We start from the raw sequence: 15,864 nt of genomic DNA on the forward strand, positions 1-15,864 counted from the left end.
CAAAGTACCTCTGAACTGGCCAGATGGCGTTTACAACCGAACTGGGGAACGGTGCAAAGCTGTCCTAGCGCTCACCTGCATTTTGTCACTGGCTTACAGGGAGGAAGGACTCGGTGCCACCATTCAGCAAAAAAAGCCAGGAAACCAAAACGCCCCTAAAGTGACACTGTTATTCCCCTAACATGCTTCTTGTATGTGCAATCGGATTTCCCAATGACAATTTCAAAGTCTCGTTTACATCAGAAGCTAAGCAATACAGCTGCAACCCGAAAACTCCCTAGTGTGGCCGTAGCTGTAACTGCTACCAAGGTACTTTCCAACCTGATAAAGGGAATAATTATACTGGCATACATCATCTTTATGCTTAGCACTAGGGTGTTTCTAGTATAACCCTTTCTGAATTTATTTTTGTTTAAGTTGCACTCATTACTGAAACAAATTATATGAATAAAAATGTCCTGAGGGAAACAAACCTTAATCAGCCACTCACTCAACCAGCAGCCTCCCGCTGGGTCTCCTCCTCCCAGTCCCACCCTCGCTCCTTCCGCAGAGGCTGTGGAAGTTCACACGGGAGGTTGGCAGGTAAGAGAACCGAGCAGGAATACATCTCATCTGCTGCACCGGTACTGAAGTCAACATCTGGGCAAGGGGCTCGAGTGCCAAGAAGCACATGGGAAAAACGTAACGGCAAAGACCCCAAAGTTTAACATATAGGCACATACAACATAATAGGGAGGAAAAAAAAAAGGAAAAAAAAAATGTTCTTGAAACTGCAGTTAAGAAAGCCCAGGAGAAAGGCGTGAAATTCCATTTTATACCCGAATATTCCTCTATCATCCCAGCTGAAATAAGTTTTAGATTGATTTTTACATTGCCCGTAAAGCCATGATAGCATCTTGAATGCTTCAATTACAGCAGAAAGGAGAGAAGTAATGAACAGACACAGTACTCTCTCCAGTAAATGAAGGGAATGGTCCCAGTACACCCAAGGCACACACATGTACATGCATGTATCAGAACGTAAAAGCATTAACTGACTTGGTTAAGCTGTGCCAATACCTTGGTCGCTCTCATTTGCTTGGAGTCCCTCTAGTTTGCCTGGATTAGGAGAAGAGGCTGAGGTTAAACTGAGGTTAGCTGACACGTGTTTGCCAAGCCTGACCTAATCCCTGGTTTCTTCCGAGTTGTTGTGACTTTCTATCTAAATAATATTAAGAATAGGACGAAACCACAGGGATACGGTTGGCTTCCAAGCGACTATTTTTAGCAGCTGCACACAAACAGACGAGGGCTAAGTTACGCACGCCGGCTGCTCCACAAAAACCCTCTCCCCAGCTCCCAAGGGACCTCCAGCCTCCGTGCCCCATCCACCGATGTCAAGCAGGTGACTTTGAGCACTTGACTGGCCCTCCAAGTGTTCCCTGTGGAAGTGGAACACATTTTCTTACTCCTGCTATTTGTGCTGGATCTAAGGCGCGGGGAAACTTCCCTGCCATCTCAAAGCAGCTCTTCGATCTGGCCTAGAAGCACGGGTTTGATGAGCAATAAAGAAACAAAAATAATATAGTTTAAACCACAGAGGTGCTGTTTTTTACTGCTTTTTATTGAGTATACAATATTTTGCTCCCACTATTTCAAGGAAAATAACACTCCACGCGATTGCTATGGGATGTAAATGCGTGCTCTACTGTTCAGACGGAGCTCGTAATTGAAACATTTGAGCGCCAACGAAATCCCAAGCGTAAAGTTTCTAATTTTCATTCAACCATGACATTAAAATTCTGGTTGTGCAGGGAAAAAAAAATACTACCTCAGAGTGCTTTTGAGGTCTATTTCTTGTGATATAGTAACTGGCATAAACTCACCCGAGATGCCAGCAACCGCTCACATACTCCAGCAGCTGGTTCCTGACACTGTTGCCTCCTTCTCTTTTGTCAGCCCTACTCCCCTACCACAGAGCAGGGTGCCAAGAGGGTTATACAGGAGACGCAAACCACTGCCTGCAGCATGCTAACAAGTGCCATCGCCTTCATCCAGGCACCTTTGGCCCTGCCCAAGAAACAACAAGGCATCTGCAGAAGAGCAAGACTTGTGCAGGCTGACGCACCCACCCAAAGAACACCCTCGTCTGAAGGCGCACGACCGTCATTTATAGGAAGAAGAGGGTTATCTTGCAATGCTGATCTTACTCAGCAGCTTCCAAGATGACTGGGTATGACACGAGGCTAAAAAACCTCAGCTGTAACAACTAAGTGCTCTGCACAGCTGACGGGGAAGCCCTGAAAGAATGGTTTGTGCCTCCGGGATCCTCAGACCATCCGCCCCAACACCCACGCTCACAACCTGGATCAGAGCAGCCCCTGATTACTTCACGCTCAAACTCATGTGCCCCCCATACTTGCACCCTGTGATCTTCACGGGTTGCCAGTTTCACTGTCCACATGGAATTTAAGGTGTTGAATTCAGCCTGGAAAAGTTTTCAAGGGTTGATGTTTGCCTGCCAACGACACAACACCGCCTGTCCCCTATCAAAATTGCAAACAAAAAAAGGTATCGATAAAGGGTCTCCTTTTGCCCTCTTTTGCTCACCCCCAGTAACATATGGGCCATGGTACCTCCAGCAAAGACCTAAGCAGTGATTCTCATCTGCGTCTGATGGACCAAACCAACCCATTTTCATGTCTGCGTGCCCACTTGGTACCCAATTTACCGAACCCCCAGAGCACCAAGACCTGCCTCTTCTCCTGGAGTAGTCCAGAAAGACATAAGGAAAAAACAACTTCATGTGCAGCAGGCTTATCATGGTGTTTCAAGTTCTGAACGTGGAGGAAGGATGAACTTGTGGTTATGCCACTACACAGAGATGCGGCTTCCAGCACTTCGAGCAACCTACCACAGGTTTCCCAAGTAGTTCTGAGCAGGTCAAATAATCTCTCCCATCAGACTTCCCCACCTTTCAAGTGCCTGGGAAGGAAACATTCGCAACCGACCGTCGAGCACTCAGACATCAAAATGGTGAGGGCTAAATAAACAGATGTGTATCTCGCTGGTGAAGAAACAGCCCGATGTTTTCAATGGCTTACAACGTTTGGTCTAGCTGCCATGGAAGTACTTAAGTGTGTGCAGCGCTCCCTTGGATTAAATCTAAATAAACGTAAACAGCAATAAAAAATGGTTTTCATTACAAGAAGGCCCGAGTCTTGTTTGCACCTGTAACTCTGAATATGTGTAACAGGATGTCAAGCTACTTTTTGCACGATGCTGAAAAGCAAAGCATGACAGGCATTTGCATAGGAAACTGAACGGCACAGGGAGAGAGGCAAAACAAAATGGACAACTTGCTAGGGCCTGATTCGAACATCTTCGAGAAATGCCATTTGCTCCAACCAGGACTGAGATTTGTGTCAGGTAAAGCTACAGCAAAATGGAGACAAGAACTCTGAATCATGCCCCTGGAGGGGAGATAAATGAGGGTCAGAATGAAGTTCATTTAAATCCACCAAGCTGCTACAGAGGGGGCTACAGATCCGCAAAACAAAATGAAGGGCTCAGTAGGAGCCTGCACTGCCAGTGCTGCAATGTCAGGAAGGCAACGCAGTGCCACCTGAAACCTACAGGCACAGCACCAGGACTCGAGGGAAAACAACGGTGGCCCTCCCGGGGGAGACACGCCTGCAAGCAGCGCTAGGACGAGGCGCACGGATCCCGCAACACGTGCCCCTGGCAGCAGAGGTTCAGCAGAGCCTCCGGGGAGGACATCCTCCCAAACCCAGGGGAACATAACGGAGACGCATCTTTTTACACCAGTGGGGAGGATTCGCCCCTTTCTGCTTGGCATCCTCCTGTGGGTCTCTTTTGGGAGAGAGGACAATAGCAAATTAGCTGTAACGCATCGGCTGTGCCTCTAACACCTCAACAGGGTTAATCTGTAGCCCTGATCTAGACTTCCAGTTATCCTTGTTTCCCCGGTTTCCTCTTCTCCAACATTTGCATCTCAGCGTGACAGGTATTTCGTATTTAAGCCTATGTGCCTGTGCACGCCGCTACGTAGGAGAGAAGCACCCGGTTTTAACTACGGCTGCGACTCCAGCCACGGATCCCAGAGATGCGCTACCGGCTCGGTCCATTTCCCCTTCCTTGCCAAACCGAGGGAGCTGAAACGAGAGACGTCAACTTTGGGATCCTGCTCCCTCGAATGGGAGCTCGGTAAAAATATTGGACTCCTCGTTTGCAAAGAGGCAAAAAAAAAAAAAATCCCCAGGAAGTTGATGCATCGCGGCGTTGCATCTGTGTCGAGCCCTGGGTAAACAAGCAGCAACATGAATGAAATCTGTCCAGAAAGACTGCATTTCAGCGCCAACCACGCAATCCCTGGCCAAACCACTGCGTCTGGAACAAAGTTTGATCTCGCTCGCGAGCGCCCAGCTGCGCTCCTGCCATTTCCTGGGGGGAACCGCAGCTCTGCGGGATGGATGCCCACCGCGAGACCCACTCGGGCAGCCCCCGGAGAAGCGCACCCACCCACCCGGGGGTGGGCTGAAAGAAAAAAGGGTCGAAAGCCACCCCCGGAGCTGCCACCCCGGCGGGGGCACCCCCTGCCCTCGGGGGGTCCCCGGCCGGGCCGGGGGGGGCGCAGAGGGGACCCGGGGGGGCCGCTCCCCGCCCCGGTGCCCCAGGCGGGGGCCAGCCCCGGTGCCGGGCACTCACCGCTGGCGTTCTTGCCGCAGATGAGGTGCTGGTAGGGCTGCAGCAAGCCCCACAGCTCGGGGTCGTTGTTGACCGTCTGCTCCAGCGCCTCGAGCGTGAAGCGCGGCCCCTCGGCGCCCTCCTTCTCCTTGTCCTTCTCCTTCTCCTTGTCCTTGTCGGCCGGGGGGCGGCCGGGCGGCGGCAGGGGGGCGGCGGGGCCGGCCAGCACCCTGGCGTGGATGTCTCGGAAGAGGCTCTCGGTGCCGGCCGTGAGGTAGATGGCGGCGTGCTCGTGGATGCGCAGGGCCACGCGGCTGTCCACCATCCAGCGGTAGAACTTGCCCACGGAGAAGGCGAGCCCGCAGCGCGCCGACTTGCCGCGGCTGAAGCGGTCGCCGCCGCTGCCGCTCATGTTGTAGAGGGAGAGGGCGCCCAGCGCCGCCGCCGTGCAGCGGGCGGCCAGCGTCCAGCCCAGGACGATCTCCATGGCGCTGCGCACCTCGTGCTTGGTGCACTTGGCGAAGCGGAGGCTCAGGCGCTGCGCCTCCCGGGCGATGCGCACCAGCGCCCGGCTCACCAGCGTGGAGAGCCGCGCCGCGGCATCCCGGCTCCCGGCACCGGCACCGGCACCGGCACCGCCCGGCGGCCGCGGCTCCCGGCGGGGCGGCGGCGGCAGCAGCAGCGCCTCCACCTCCTCCAGGCTCCAGGGGACCTCCTCGAGGTCGGGCAGGAGCCGGGCGCACTGCTGCCCCGCGCAGTCCAGCACCTCCGAGTCTTCCGCTAGGACGGTGTTGACGGTGTCGAAGCTGTTGTGGCGACTGTGCATGGAGCCAGCTAGGTGCGGCCAGCAGCTGCCTCCATAGGGGTACGCGGGGTGCGAATCCGAGCAGCACAGCGACAAGTTGGACGAGCGCACCGAGTCCGCCGCGCCACCATAGCCGGAGTCCAGCGTCAGGTCTTCCAGCGTCCTCACCGCCGTCTTACCCCTCCGGGCCATCGCCGCACTTCATGCTGCACCCGACCCAAGGCGCCCGGGCACGGAGCGGACGGAAGCGGGGGACGGGCAGCGGGCAGCCCCGCTGGGCCGAGCCGAGCCGTGCCGAGCCGAGCCGAGCCGAGCCGAGCCGAGCCGCCCCGCTCCGCTCCCCCTGGCCGCGCAGCGCCGGAGCCGCCCGGAGCCTGCCGCCCGCCGCCGGCCGCGGCCCCGCTCCCGGCCCGGCTCCTGCACTGCGCCGCGCCGCCGGCCCCACACCGCAGCGCGGCGCGGGGTGGGCGGGGACATGCAAATCTACCGGGCGCCGCGGCCAATGGTTGCGCGCGGAGGAGGGGGATATGCAAAACAACAGAGCCCCGCGGCCAATGGGGAGGCGCCGCCCGCAGCGAGGCTCCGCCCCCGAGCGCCGCGGGGCGCAGCGCGGTGCGGGAGGGCCCCGGCGCCGGCCCCGGTCCCCCCGCGCTGCCCGCGGGCGCTGGGCGCGCACCGGCGGCGGGTGGGAGCCGGGCACCCACACGGCCGTGGGGTGACACCGGGCAGAGCCCTGGTCGGGAAGGGAGAGCGCCAGGCAGCGAGCAAGTACGGGAAAGCCCTTAGGAAATCCCGAAATTGGGAAATCTGCACGTTTCCAAACCTTGAAATTAGAAAATCTGGAAATTAGGAAACCTGGAAGTTAGAAAATCTGGAAATTAGAAAATCTTGATATTTTCAAGTCTTGACGTTTTCAGATCTGGACATTTTCAAACCTTGACACTACCAAACCTTGAAATTACAAAATCTTGAAATTAACTCTCATGAAGGCTTGGAGAAGTAAGATCTCTTTTAGGATTACTATTGTATTTCCTGTGCACTTCAAGGTTCCTGATGCAGCACACAGTATCTCCCCAACATATTCCAACCCTACGTTGCCTGCCCCCGTGTTATTAGGAGCTGCCTGGCTGATAGCCCAGGCAACAGGCTGGGAGGGTATATACACGCTTCTACACTCTGTGTTGACGAAATGCTGTATCCTTTTAAGCATAAAATACCGGCAAAATCCCATCCCTTTAAGTATAAGAGCCTAGCAAACACATTCTTCTATCGTGCCAACAGAGCCGGCCAAAATTCCCGAGCAGACAAGGCGCGGCGTGTCGGAGCGGTGCCCGGCCCAGGGAGCGCAGCCTGGCGTGCCTTCAACGTAAACTTCCTATAGGAAAGGCACGAACGCAGCTACAGGTAGGCTAATTTGTCGGGCGGGCTGGGGAGAGCTACGACACGGCCAAAAAACACCGAGGGGTTGCCTTCCGCAGCGGGTCGAGTGCTGTCAGAAACCGGTTTCTCAGCATAAGCTCGGTGGTTCCGCCAGACGCGCCGCGCACGGCAGATTTTTCATGGGAATACATGGGCATCGTACGCTCAGCAGTGGTCGCAGAAAGTAGCAGGGCTCAGGGCAGGAGCAACCTCAACGACAGCCGCTGGCAGCCTGCAAATAAGACATTCAGGCCCCCGCTGACAGAGCGGGGGGACCATCAAATAGGGGAGCGTGCCTTGAGAGCAAAATCATGCAGACTTTGTGGCTGTCCAGACCAACATCTCGCAGCAGAGCCCTCTGGTGTCTCCAGCCCTTCAGTGCGGAGGCTTCCAGGTTGCTCAGGGAAATCCTCCGGCTCTCAGTTCGGTAAGAGAACGAAAGCGTCTCCGGGACTGAACACCTCGGGTTGGGTATTTTTCTGACAAATGCCATCCATCTGACCCTGTCCCTACGCTTCCAGGAAGCACTGTGGCTCTGCACTGACCGCAGGCAACAGTAGGTCAAAATTAGGGGAATCCCAAGTTTTGGGGAGTTTTGTAGCAGATGGTTGGTTGTGCTTCATGGTGTGCACCCAGGAAGGGTGAGCTGAACAAATGAGGGGGGCGTCTTGTTCACCACCCCTTGTAAAAAGGTTGATGCTGACCTTCGAGGCAGTTTTTAGGCCATGTCATTACCCACGCATCGAGACAAATAGGACAAACGAGAAGAGGACAGTTGTCTCAGGCTGCGCGCAGACTCAGGCGTTTATGGCACTGACTCAGAGTCAGCTTGTACTTCAAAAGACCTCTTTCCAACTAACTAGAGAGGGCTCTTCTTTTAATTTTAATGCAGAAAGCAAGATATTGGGCCTTACTAGAGATTTTGTCGTTGCAGCGAGATCCGTATCACCTCCCACGTCGTGCCACCAGTTTGGAAAAAGTCTCGACGCTTGGACGCACCAAGCGCGTGTCAGCGCCGGGCTGGTTTGTGCTTTCAAAAGCAGCAGAGAGACCTGACTCATTTCTTCAAGACGACTAATTACCTTCTCACTGTGTGCTCAGATCAGTGCAGGGCAGCCGTTCTGGATCTCCAGGGATGTTTGGGTGCCTGGAGGTCCTTGCCTTCCCATGTGCGGCCAGCTTGGCTTCTGCATCCCGGAGCGAGCATCGGCATGGTTTGGAAGGACATCTGACAGCGCTCCCGAGACAGGGTGACTTTGTTCTGGAAACTGCCCTGGGAGAAGATGGGATCAAACGGTTTGGAGGGAAACACACCTCTGCGACAAGAGCAGTGCCCAATGGGGTCAACAGCCCTCAGCTTTAATCCCAAAAACGCACCACACCTCTCCTGCCCTGGGCAGGCGGGCAGGTGTCTGCAGCCATGCCCTACTGTGCGAGCCGGCTGGGGTCATTTGCCTACCAGACAAAAACATCCACTGAAGAAAACAGAGCCCCTTTATATGTCACATGCTCGGGGAGGGGGGATGACAATTTTCAGCTAGTTGGAGACGGGGACATTAGTTATGGTGACAGAGCTGGGGATTCAGACAGGAGCTGATTAAGTACCCTCAGAGGATGATAAGTGCCAGCAAAAGCTCTGAAAGAGGTAAATTGAAACACACTTTAAAAAGGTGCTCAGGGCAAATTGAAGCGAATGGGGAAATTAGAGATTGCATGGGGAGAGCAATAAGTGCCACAGCTCTTTCCCTTTCCTTCCCCACCCAGTGAACTGCCTGCAAATGGCACCTCGGTGAGAGCCGCAGGGACAAGCCCGACAGCAAGCACGCTGGCAGGCGGAGTGCCTAGGATCAGGCCACTCGGTTTTTGTATTCCAAATTCAATGTGCTGCCACGTAATAACAGCTCAGATCAAAAGCAGCGCTCGCAGTATCTCGCAGCTCTATCTCTGGCTGGCAGGAGCAAGCACCAAGCCTCACCAGGGCCTGGCTTGTGTTGCTGGGGAAGTCCTGGCGCTAATGTTTCTGATCACAGGCGGTTCATTTACAAAGCCATGCTGTGATCCTGTACCTGTAAAGCATGTGTGAAATGCACCTCCCTGGCAAAGCAGCCTTCGGGGCTGCAGCATGCCTGCAGCCTGCACAAAGCCACCCGTCACAGATGGAGAGGAGCACTGCCGTCGCAGGTAGCGTCATCCCCGCAGGGCTGCTGGGTGACGGCTGCCAAGCGTTCAGACAAGAGGGCTCCAGAAGGAGACTCCTGGTGCTGCTTCTTGACCGCGTGCAGCACCGAAAGGAGCAGGGATGGGTGGCACGACGAGGCCACCGGCTCGCTGGGAGGGTGGGAAGGAAGGACAGTTGCTGCCCAGCCCAGCTGCGCTCTTCTGCTCTGCAAAAGCAGCAGCTCCTACTTGCCACCGAGCTCAAAGCCCTGCCAACTTTCTCCCTGCAATGCCCATGCCCCTGTGTGCTGAGAGGGCAGCGCGGCAGGGATGTAGAAACCTGTGCCTGGCTGGGAGGGGAGCGATTCTGCAGGATTTCTGAGAAGTTGCTAACCGTGGACGCTTGGAGAAACTGCCAGCCAAAACCAAATCATAGGTAACAAAACCATGCAGCCCACGGCTGTGGTACATTTTGGATGCCAAAATCATAAATGAATTCAGAGAGATCTGAAAAATTTCTGAAGGCTAAGACCACTGGTAGCTATTGATCACAACGATGCACATGCAGTCTTCATCTCTGAAAGTTTCTCAACAGCGGTTTGCCAGAAGTGGTGAGGTTATGCCAGGGGAAGGAGCACTTTGTGATCACTTGGTTCCTCATGGCTCTGTAGCTGGTGGCTGCAAAAGAAGAGACACAGCACTGCAGAGACAGAGCCAAAGTCTCCAAGGCAGCCGTTTGGTTGCAGCCCTCACTCCCACACGAGGGGACAGCATTACCGCCAGGTCACCAGCTTGGCTTGGAGGTCTGAACAGTCAATGCAGCCATACTTGGAGTCCTTATGAAGTGCTGGGTTTTTAGGAAGGATCAACTGCAACCTCTACACCCATCCTGACAGATTTCAGTCTTTTCTTTCCCTGAAACTACACATGATGGAGACTCTACAGCTTCCCTAGATGGTCTGTTTCAGAGTCACACTGCTGCTAGGAACAGCCTTCCTAGCGTCTGACCTAAACTTCTGTTTGCTACAAATGGAAGGATTAAAAAGATGCTCCCAACCTTTGTTAGTGGACGGGATGGACATCTCTACATTACTTTCTTTTAGGCAGCACTCAAAGCATATAGAGCCAAGCAGGATACACATGGAGTTATCCTCCAGCCAGCAGCTTCCCATAATGTCACTACACCACTCCACAAAAGCATAGCAGTGTTTGCATGCTTTATGTGCAGTAAGATTATACATACATGCTACATTTTGATCAGAACTAAAAGAAACAGGACTAGCAGGCTTCCCTGAGCACAGAGACAGGGAAAGGCTATGCTCAGCCAGTGGGAATTTCCATTCCCACCCAAGACGCAACAAACCTGCGTAAGAGATGTATGCATGGGTAGATGAGAAAACAATTTAAAGGTGAAATACAAAGCAACAAAGATGCTCGAGATCAGTAGCGACTGCTTAGTTAGCTGGCCCTTTGGTCTTTGGTAGAGAGGACATCCGGCATAGAAATGGCTTAACTTACTCCGCGTTTTAAGTACTCACTTCTCCCTGTCTATCCATCACCACCTCTTAATACTCGGTAGTTCAGGAATGACAGTGAAAGAGAAGAATGCTCAGGGTCTTTCTGGCTGCTTGCAAGGATGCAGAACCACTCTTAGGCCATCACACTTGCTGCACCTGATGCTTCAAGGAGGTGATGAGCTGGATGCAGCACGCTTCGACCCCAGTGGGCCTTGCAACGCCACTGCTCTCTCCAGGGGGATTTGTGTCTGTTAGTCCTTGCTTGCAATTTAAGAGCTGGTCCTGATTAAAGGAGAAGCAGTACTTTTGTATGTGTTTAAAATACGATTCTTTGTGGTAATGTAGCTCATTCACAGTCGCACATGCAATTTTAGGGGCACAGTTTGGAGAAGAGCAACCTTTCCCTCTGGCAAATGCATGAAGAAAAGAGTGGGAGATGGAAGTGAGCTCTGTCCTCCACTTTCCTCACTCCAGGGCTTTCTTATAAACCAGGGAAGGTAAAAACAGCCTCCAGAAGGTTATCTTAAAACCCATCCTCACCTCTCAATGGTTCTGGAAGGCCTTCATGAGCCACCGCCTCCATGGCTTCAAAGCACAATTAAGATAAGAGGCTAATACAATTCCCAGATACTAAATGAGAGCTTTCTGTTTGTAGGCAAACTGCAGGAAAAGTGCACAAAAGAAGTCATTTTAGTGTGAAGAGGGTTTTTTTTGTTGCAATAACTCATCCCTTAAAAAAAAAAAAACATTTTTTGCATAAGAGAATGTTTAAGGAACTGAGCAGTATTGTGCCGTTCTGTTCATTCCTCGACTGACCAAAAGCATTGCTGAAATGAGTATAAATAAATCAGCCAAAAAAAAAAAGACTAACAAGAATTATCCCCAGAAAAACTTGTAATTGCTGTCAGTGCTTTTCCTCGCAGAGAAATTACATCACTGTAGCACACCAGGTTCAACAACAAACTGTCTAGATACATAGAAAAGACAAGGGAGCATTCTTGTTAGAGATTTGCATTAAAAAATGGCAAATACAGTAATATATAATACAAACCTCCTCATCTTTGTTTTTTTGAATATTGTTATTATTTTCAAGATTAGTAGTAGAGAGCAGCAGGCAACACAACTTCATCACAAAGTGGATCTCACCAGCTGTTCTGTGGGCCCCAATGCGATGCAGCATGGTCCTGGTGACAAGGAGATGGTGAGGGAAAGGTTGGCTGGCCCTTGCAGGGGATGCGGTTGCACAAGGTCGTGATGGGTTTAATAAAACCGAGGCCTTGCCCCGTGAGGGCAGCGGGCTCCACATGGGAGCAGGCATCCACTGTGAACCTACTGCGGTTTCCAAATGGAGTCACTGTGCTTTCAGGGGTCGTACAGTCATTACTAACCACTAGCTTCGCACACGGTGAAGGTGTGAGCAAACCATAAAATATTTGTGGGAAATGTCTGCCCTCAGCCATCCTGAAATCCCTGCATTCTCCACCTTTTCCCCCTTTCCCTCCCTTTGCTGGTAGCAGGCAAACTATTTACGGTCTGTGCAGGGATTATGTTTTACCCACCTTGCCCAGCCAGTGACCTGCTGGGGTTTCATGTACTGTAAGAAATATGAGCTACCAACCTGCCTCTTCCAATTTTTGTAATTTCAAGTATTTCTTGCGTTTGCAGCTGCCTTAAGGCTCAGAAAGCAAGCACTGCAGAGGCAGGGGGAAGGGCTGAAAGCAGCGGTTTCTTCACCGCACAAGCTCTCAGATGGCTCGCATTTCATTTAAAAACCTGCCAAAGCACCTTTCCCAACAAGCAACCTTTAAAGCTCCTGTGCTGGATTTACGTCACAAGGTTTTGGTAGCACGGATGGCCTCTGTGAGCAGAGTCCAGCAGCTGCCCGGTGTCAGACCAAAGTCAGCTCCAGCCGGCTCCAGAGGTACCCGCTGCTGGCCAGAGCTGAGCCAGTGAGCGAAGCCAGCTGGGCCTCTGGGAGAGCAGATTTAAGAAAGGGAACAAAAACTGCTGTGCAACAGCAGCTGGGAGAATGAGGAGTGAGAACTAGCCCTGCAGCCACCAAGGTCAGAGAGGAAGGAGGGCAGGAGGCGCTCCAGGCAGGGAACAGAAGTTCCCCTGCAGCCTGTGCAGAGGCCCCTGGTGGAGCAGGCTGTCCCCCTGCAGCCCATGGGTCCCACACGGAGCAGATCTCCACGCTGCAGCCCGTGGAGGAGCCCCCGGTGGAGCAGGTGGATGTGGCCTGGAGGAGGCTGCGGCCCATGGAGAGCCCCCGCAGGAGCAGGCCCCGGGCCGGAGCTGCAGCCCGTGGAGAGGAGCCCTCTTTTCCATTGTATTCTCTCCCCCTCTTCCTTTGAGGAGGGGGAGTGAGAGAGAGGTTGTGGTGGAGCTCAGCTGCCCAGCAGGGTGATACCGCCACAGCTCGCCCCTGGATGCCCTGCTGTACCTCGACATGGGGCACAGGCTGATGCCATCTGCAAAGGGGTCAACATCGGGGGGAAGAACAACAACTCCAAGCACTCGAGGTAGGGTCTGCAATGGACTGGCCTGCACACATGTGGTTTTATCACGTACAAGGCTGTGGAAGGGAAGGCCAAAGGACACACTCATACTGGGCTCCTGTCCCCTCTGGGCAGGGCTGGCAGGCAGGAAACTAACCATAAGCAGCTGTGAAGCTTCCATTGCAAGCAGCTCAAGGTGGGGCCCAGATTAGGGCCTAAATATCTACGCATCCATTAAAGACTAATTTTGTGGTTTTTTTTTTTTTTTTTTAATGGAGTTTTAGTCACCCAGATGTGCTCTGCACAGACTGAGAATATGCAAAAATCTCTTACCTGCCAAGTGCAGCAGCTAGGGGCCTTGACCCATGGTCAAATCATACTTTTGGTTCAGCGTTAGGAAGAAGCTGTCTTCTCACACCTCGTGATGGAGCTGCAGGCAGGCTGGGGGAAGTCCAGGGCAGCTGCACCGTGTTCTCAAACCCCTTTGGGCTTGCAGAGAGAGATGGGGAAGGATGGGACATGGTTCCTTGGGCCACCAGAGGAAGCACTGGCCAAAGAGGCAAAGAGGTGATGATTCAGTGGTGAAACAAGCTGCCAGAGCAGGCATCCCAGACACCTGAGAGGCTCCAGACAAGTCTCAGTGATGGGAGACCTGTGCCTTTTGTGTCCACCGCCGGTGGCTCTTGTGGCGACCAAAGCAATTGGTCTGGGAGGTTTCTGGGGGAACTAACATGTGCTGTGTCCTTCATGTGCTCTTGTGTAGACAAAGTGCCAGCCGTGGTGGGGGCCTGGGGTGCAACAGCACCTCATGTCTGTGGGGGACACAGCCACAGGACCCTGCGCAGCCCTATCCTCTTGGAAAAGAGCGCCAGAGCCAAGACATGGCAGCCAGGGCCTTGCTCTGGGCTTCTCCTCTTCTGAGCCCCATCGCTGCTGTGAGACTCATGGATGTGGGCAAAGCACTTCAAGTCTCTTTGCTTTTGTTTTCCAGCTGCAACATGGTGCTAATTATATTGACCTTCTCTATAAAATGCCTTACAAATGCAATACAACAGCTAAGTATTATCGTGATTATGTATAAAACAATCCATTATAGCCTCTGGATGCTGGAGAAGAAAGGAATAATGGCTGGAGTCCACATAAACACAGTGTGAGATAAATAAAGGCACTATGACAATGTTGATCTGGTCTCCTAGTGTGTGTTCCCACAAATCCACAGCGGGATGAACAATCCACACATATCTCTTGGCTGACAGCTGACTGAAGCTATGTTACAGGGAGGAAGAAAACCTAACCCCATCGCACAAACCAAACTACAGATTTCCTGCTTTGATCACAGAAGTAAGAAAGGTTTTTTGGCCATGCTTTTTGCATATGAAGAGAATTGTTTTCAGTTTGTTTTGGGGGTTATTTTTGCAGATTAGACATCTGAGTTTGATACGAAGGAGGCGCCCTACCAGTGAATGTAAATGTTTAACACTCTGTCAAAATGAGGCACTCATCAGCTTTAAAAATTAAAAACTGTCTGGGAAGAAAAATACTGTCCTGTTTGCTGACAACAGGAAAGAGAAATCCCAAACCTACCTCCGTGCAAACTCAGACTAACATCTCCTGCAGTCTGGCTACCAGGCAAACCTAGGAAATAATTTAAACTTTTTCTAGGACAGCTTCAGAAGGAACCAGCTTAATCCCCCCTGTACTAAAAGCCAGCCCAAAGCCACTTGCCACTTAGTGGTTGAGAAACTGCCTGTTTCCAGCTCCTGCTTGACACCCTGGTCATCACCCAGCAATGCCGATTAAATCATTAGAAGAGCTGCCCACGAAAGCAAAACACGCTTACCACACTCAAACCAAAACGCGTTGATTTCTTTCTTACCATGCCACAACCTGTGCGTTTTTATAACAAAGGCATGCAATAGGGGTGCTTCACCCACTTCCAGGAGACTTTTCCAGAGTGTCAGAGCACAGCGTTTAGATTATCTCCTAATTGGAAACGGAAGACTTCATTTTAACGTGAAACCTTCCTTCCTTGTACACTAAATTTGAAGCCTCAATGCGCCTTTCTTAAAGACACCTTCCCAATACATTCACACTCTGCAAAGGAAAAATACCCCAGTGACGTACCAGCAGATGGAAAGGCTAGATATCTAGACCAGGCTTCTTACTGCAATAAGCCATCGCCTCATACAGAACAGGAACAACCCAATCACCCTCCAAACCAACAGGAGGAGGGGAGGGAGGGGTATAGAAGTCAGGGATTCAAATTTTCATTTGTGGGGCCCAAAACCACCCGAGATTTTGTAAAGATTTCTTTTCCCCCTCAAGTCTAGGTATTCACATATTCCCCTTGATCTCAACTGCTGCTTTAAAAAGCCAGTTCCTTCAAAGGGAAAAAAAACATGCACAGTATTGGGCAGTTAAAGTCTGCCATATTAAAAATACTGGGGTGCTTTGTCTGCACCTATCTGAACATCTCTGCACAGCAAAGGCACTCAGTTCCCGCTCAGGATGTGCAGAACTCATTTATAAAGTGAAATACTTCTCTTGCCATAGTCCAACGTTCTTGTTTGTAAAAGAGATGACATTTATTCAGTTAGTAAAATAATCCACCAGCACATAATGTGCCCCTCTCACAGCTTCTGGAAGAAAGCCCAATACACACGTTCTTGCTCCTATAAAACCTTTGCTGCAGTCACAAACTGAAGTATTTGGAAGGGGTTTCAAAACACCCATATCAGCAAGATGCAGACGCCTGGGTTTTGTTTACGTGGCCCAGACTGTG

The 15,864-nt window shown here is 52.1% G+C and overlaps 1 protein-coding gene across 3 annotated transcripts in view; it reads right to left on the reverse strand.

The window, feature by feature from the left end:
- ABTB3 (ankyrin repeat and BTB domain containing 3) overlaps positions 1-5,929 on the reverse strand; it is a 177,828-nt gene extending 171,899 nt beyond the window's left edge. Inside the window, exons 1-2 of one of the 3 annotated variants that reach the window (XM_083824452.1) lie at positions 4,708-5,929; positions 1,060-1,098 (exon numbers count right to left, since the gene is read on the reverse strand). In XM_083824452.1, the coding sequence (XP_083680578.1) occupies positions 1,060-1,098; positions 4,708-5,683 (1,015 nt within the window). In that variant the 5' untranslated portion in view covers positions 5,684-5,929. The remainder of the gene's footprint in view (positions 1-1,059; positions 1,099-4,707) is intronic. The other 2 variants (XM_083824450.1, XM_083824451.1) reach the window with 2 other exon arrangements.
- Between the last annotated feature and the right edge of the window lie 9,935 nt (positions 5,930-15,864).

The sequence above is a fragment of the Anser anser genome (genome assembly GCF_964211835.1).
Source record: "Anser anser genome assembly, chromosome: 1".
Classification (NCBI taxonomy): Eukaryota; Metazoa; Chordata; class Aves; order Anseriformes; family Anatidae; genus Anser; species Anser anser.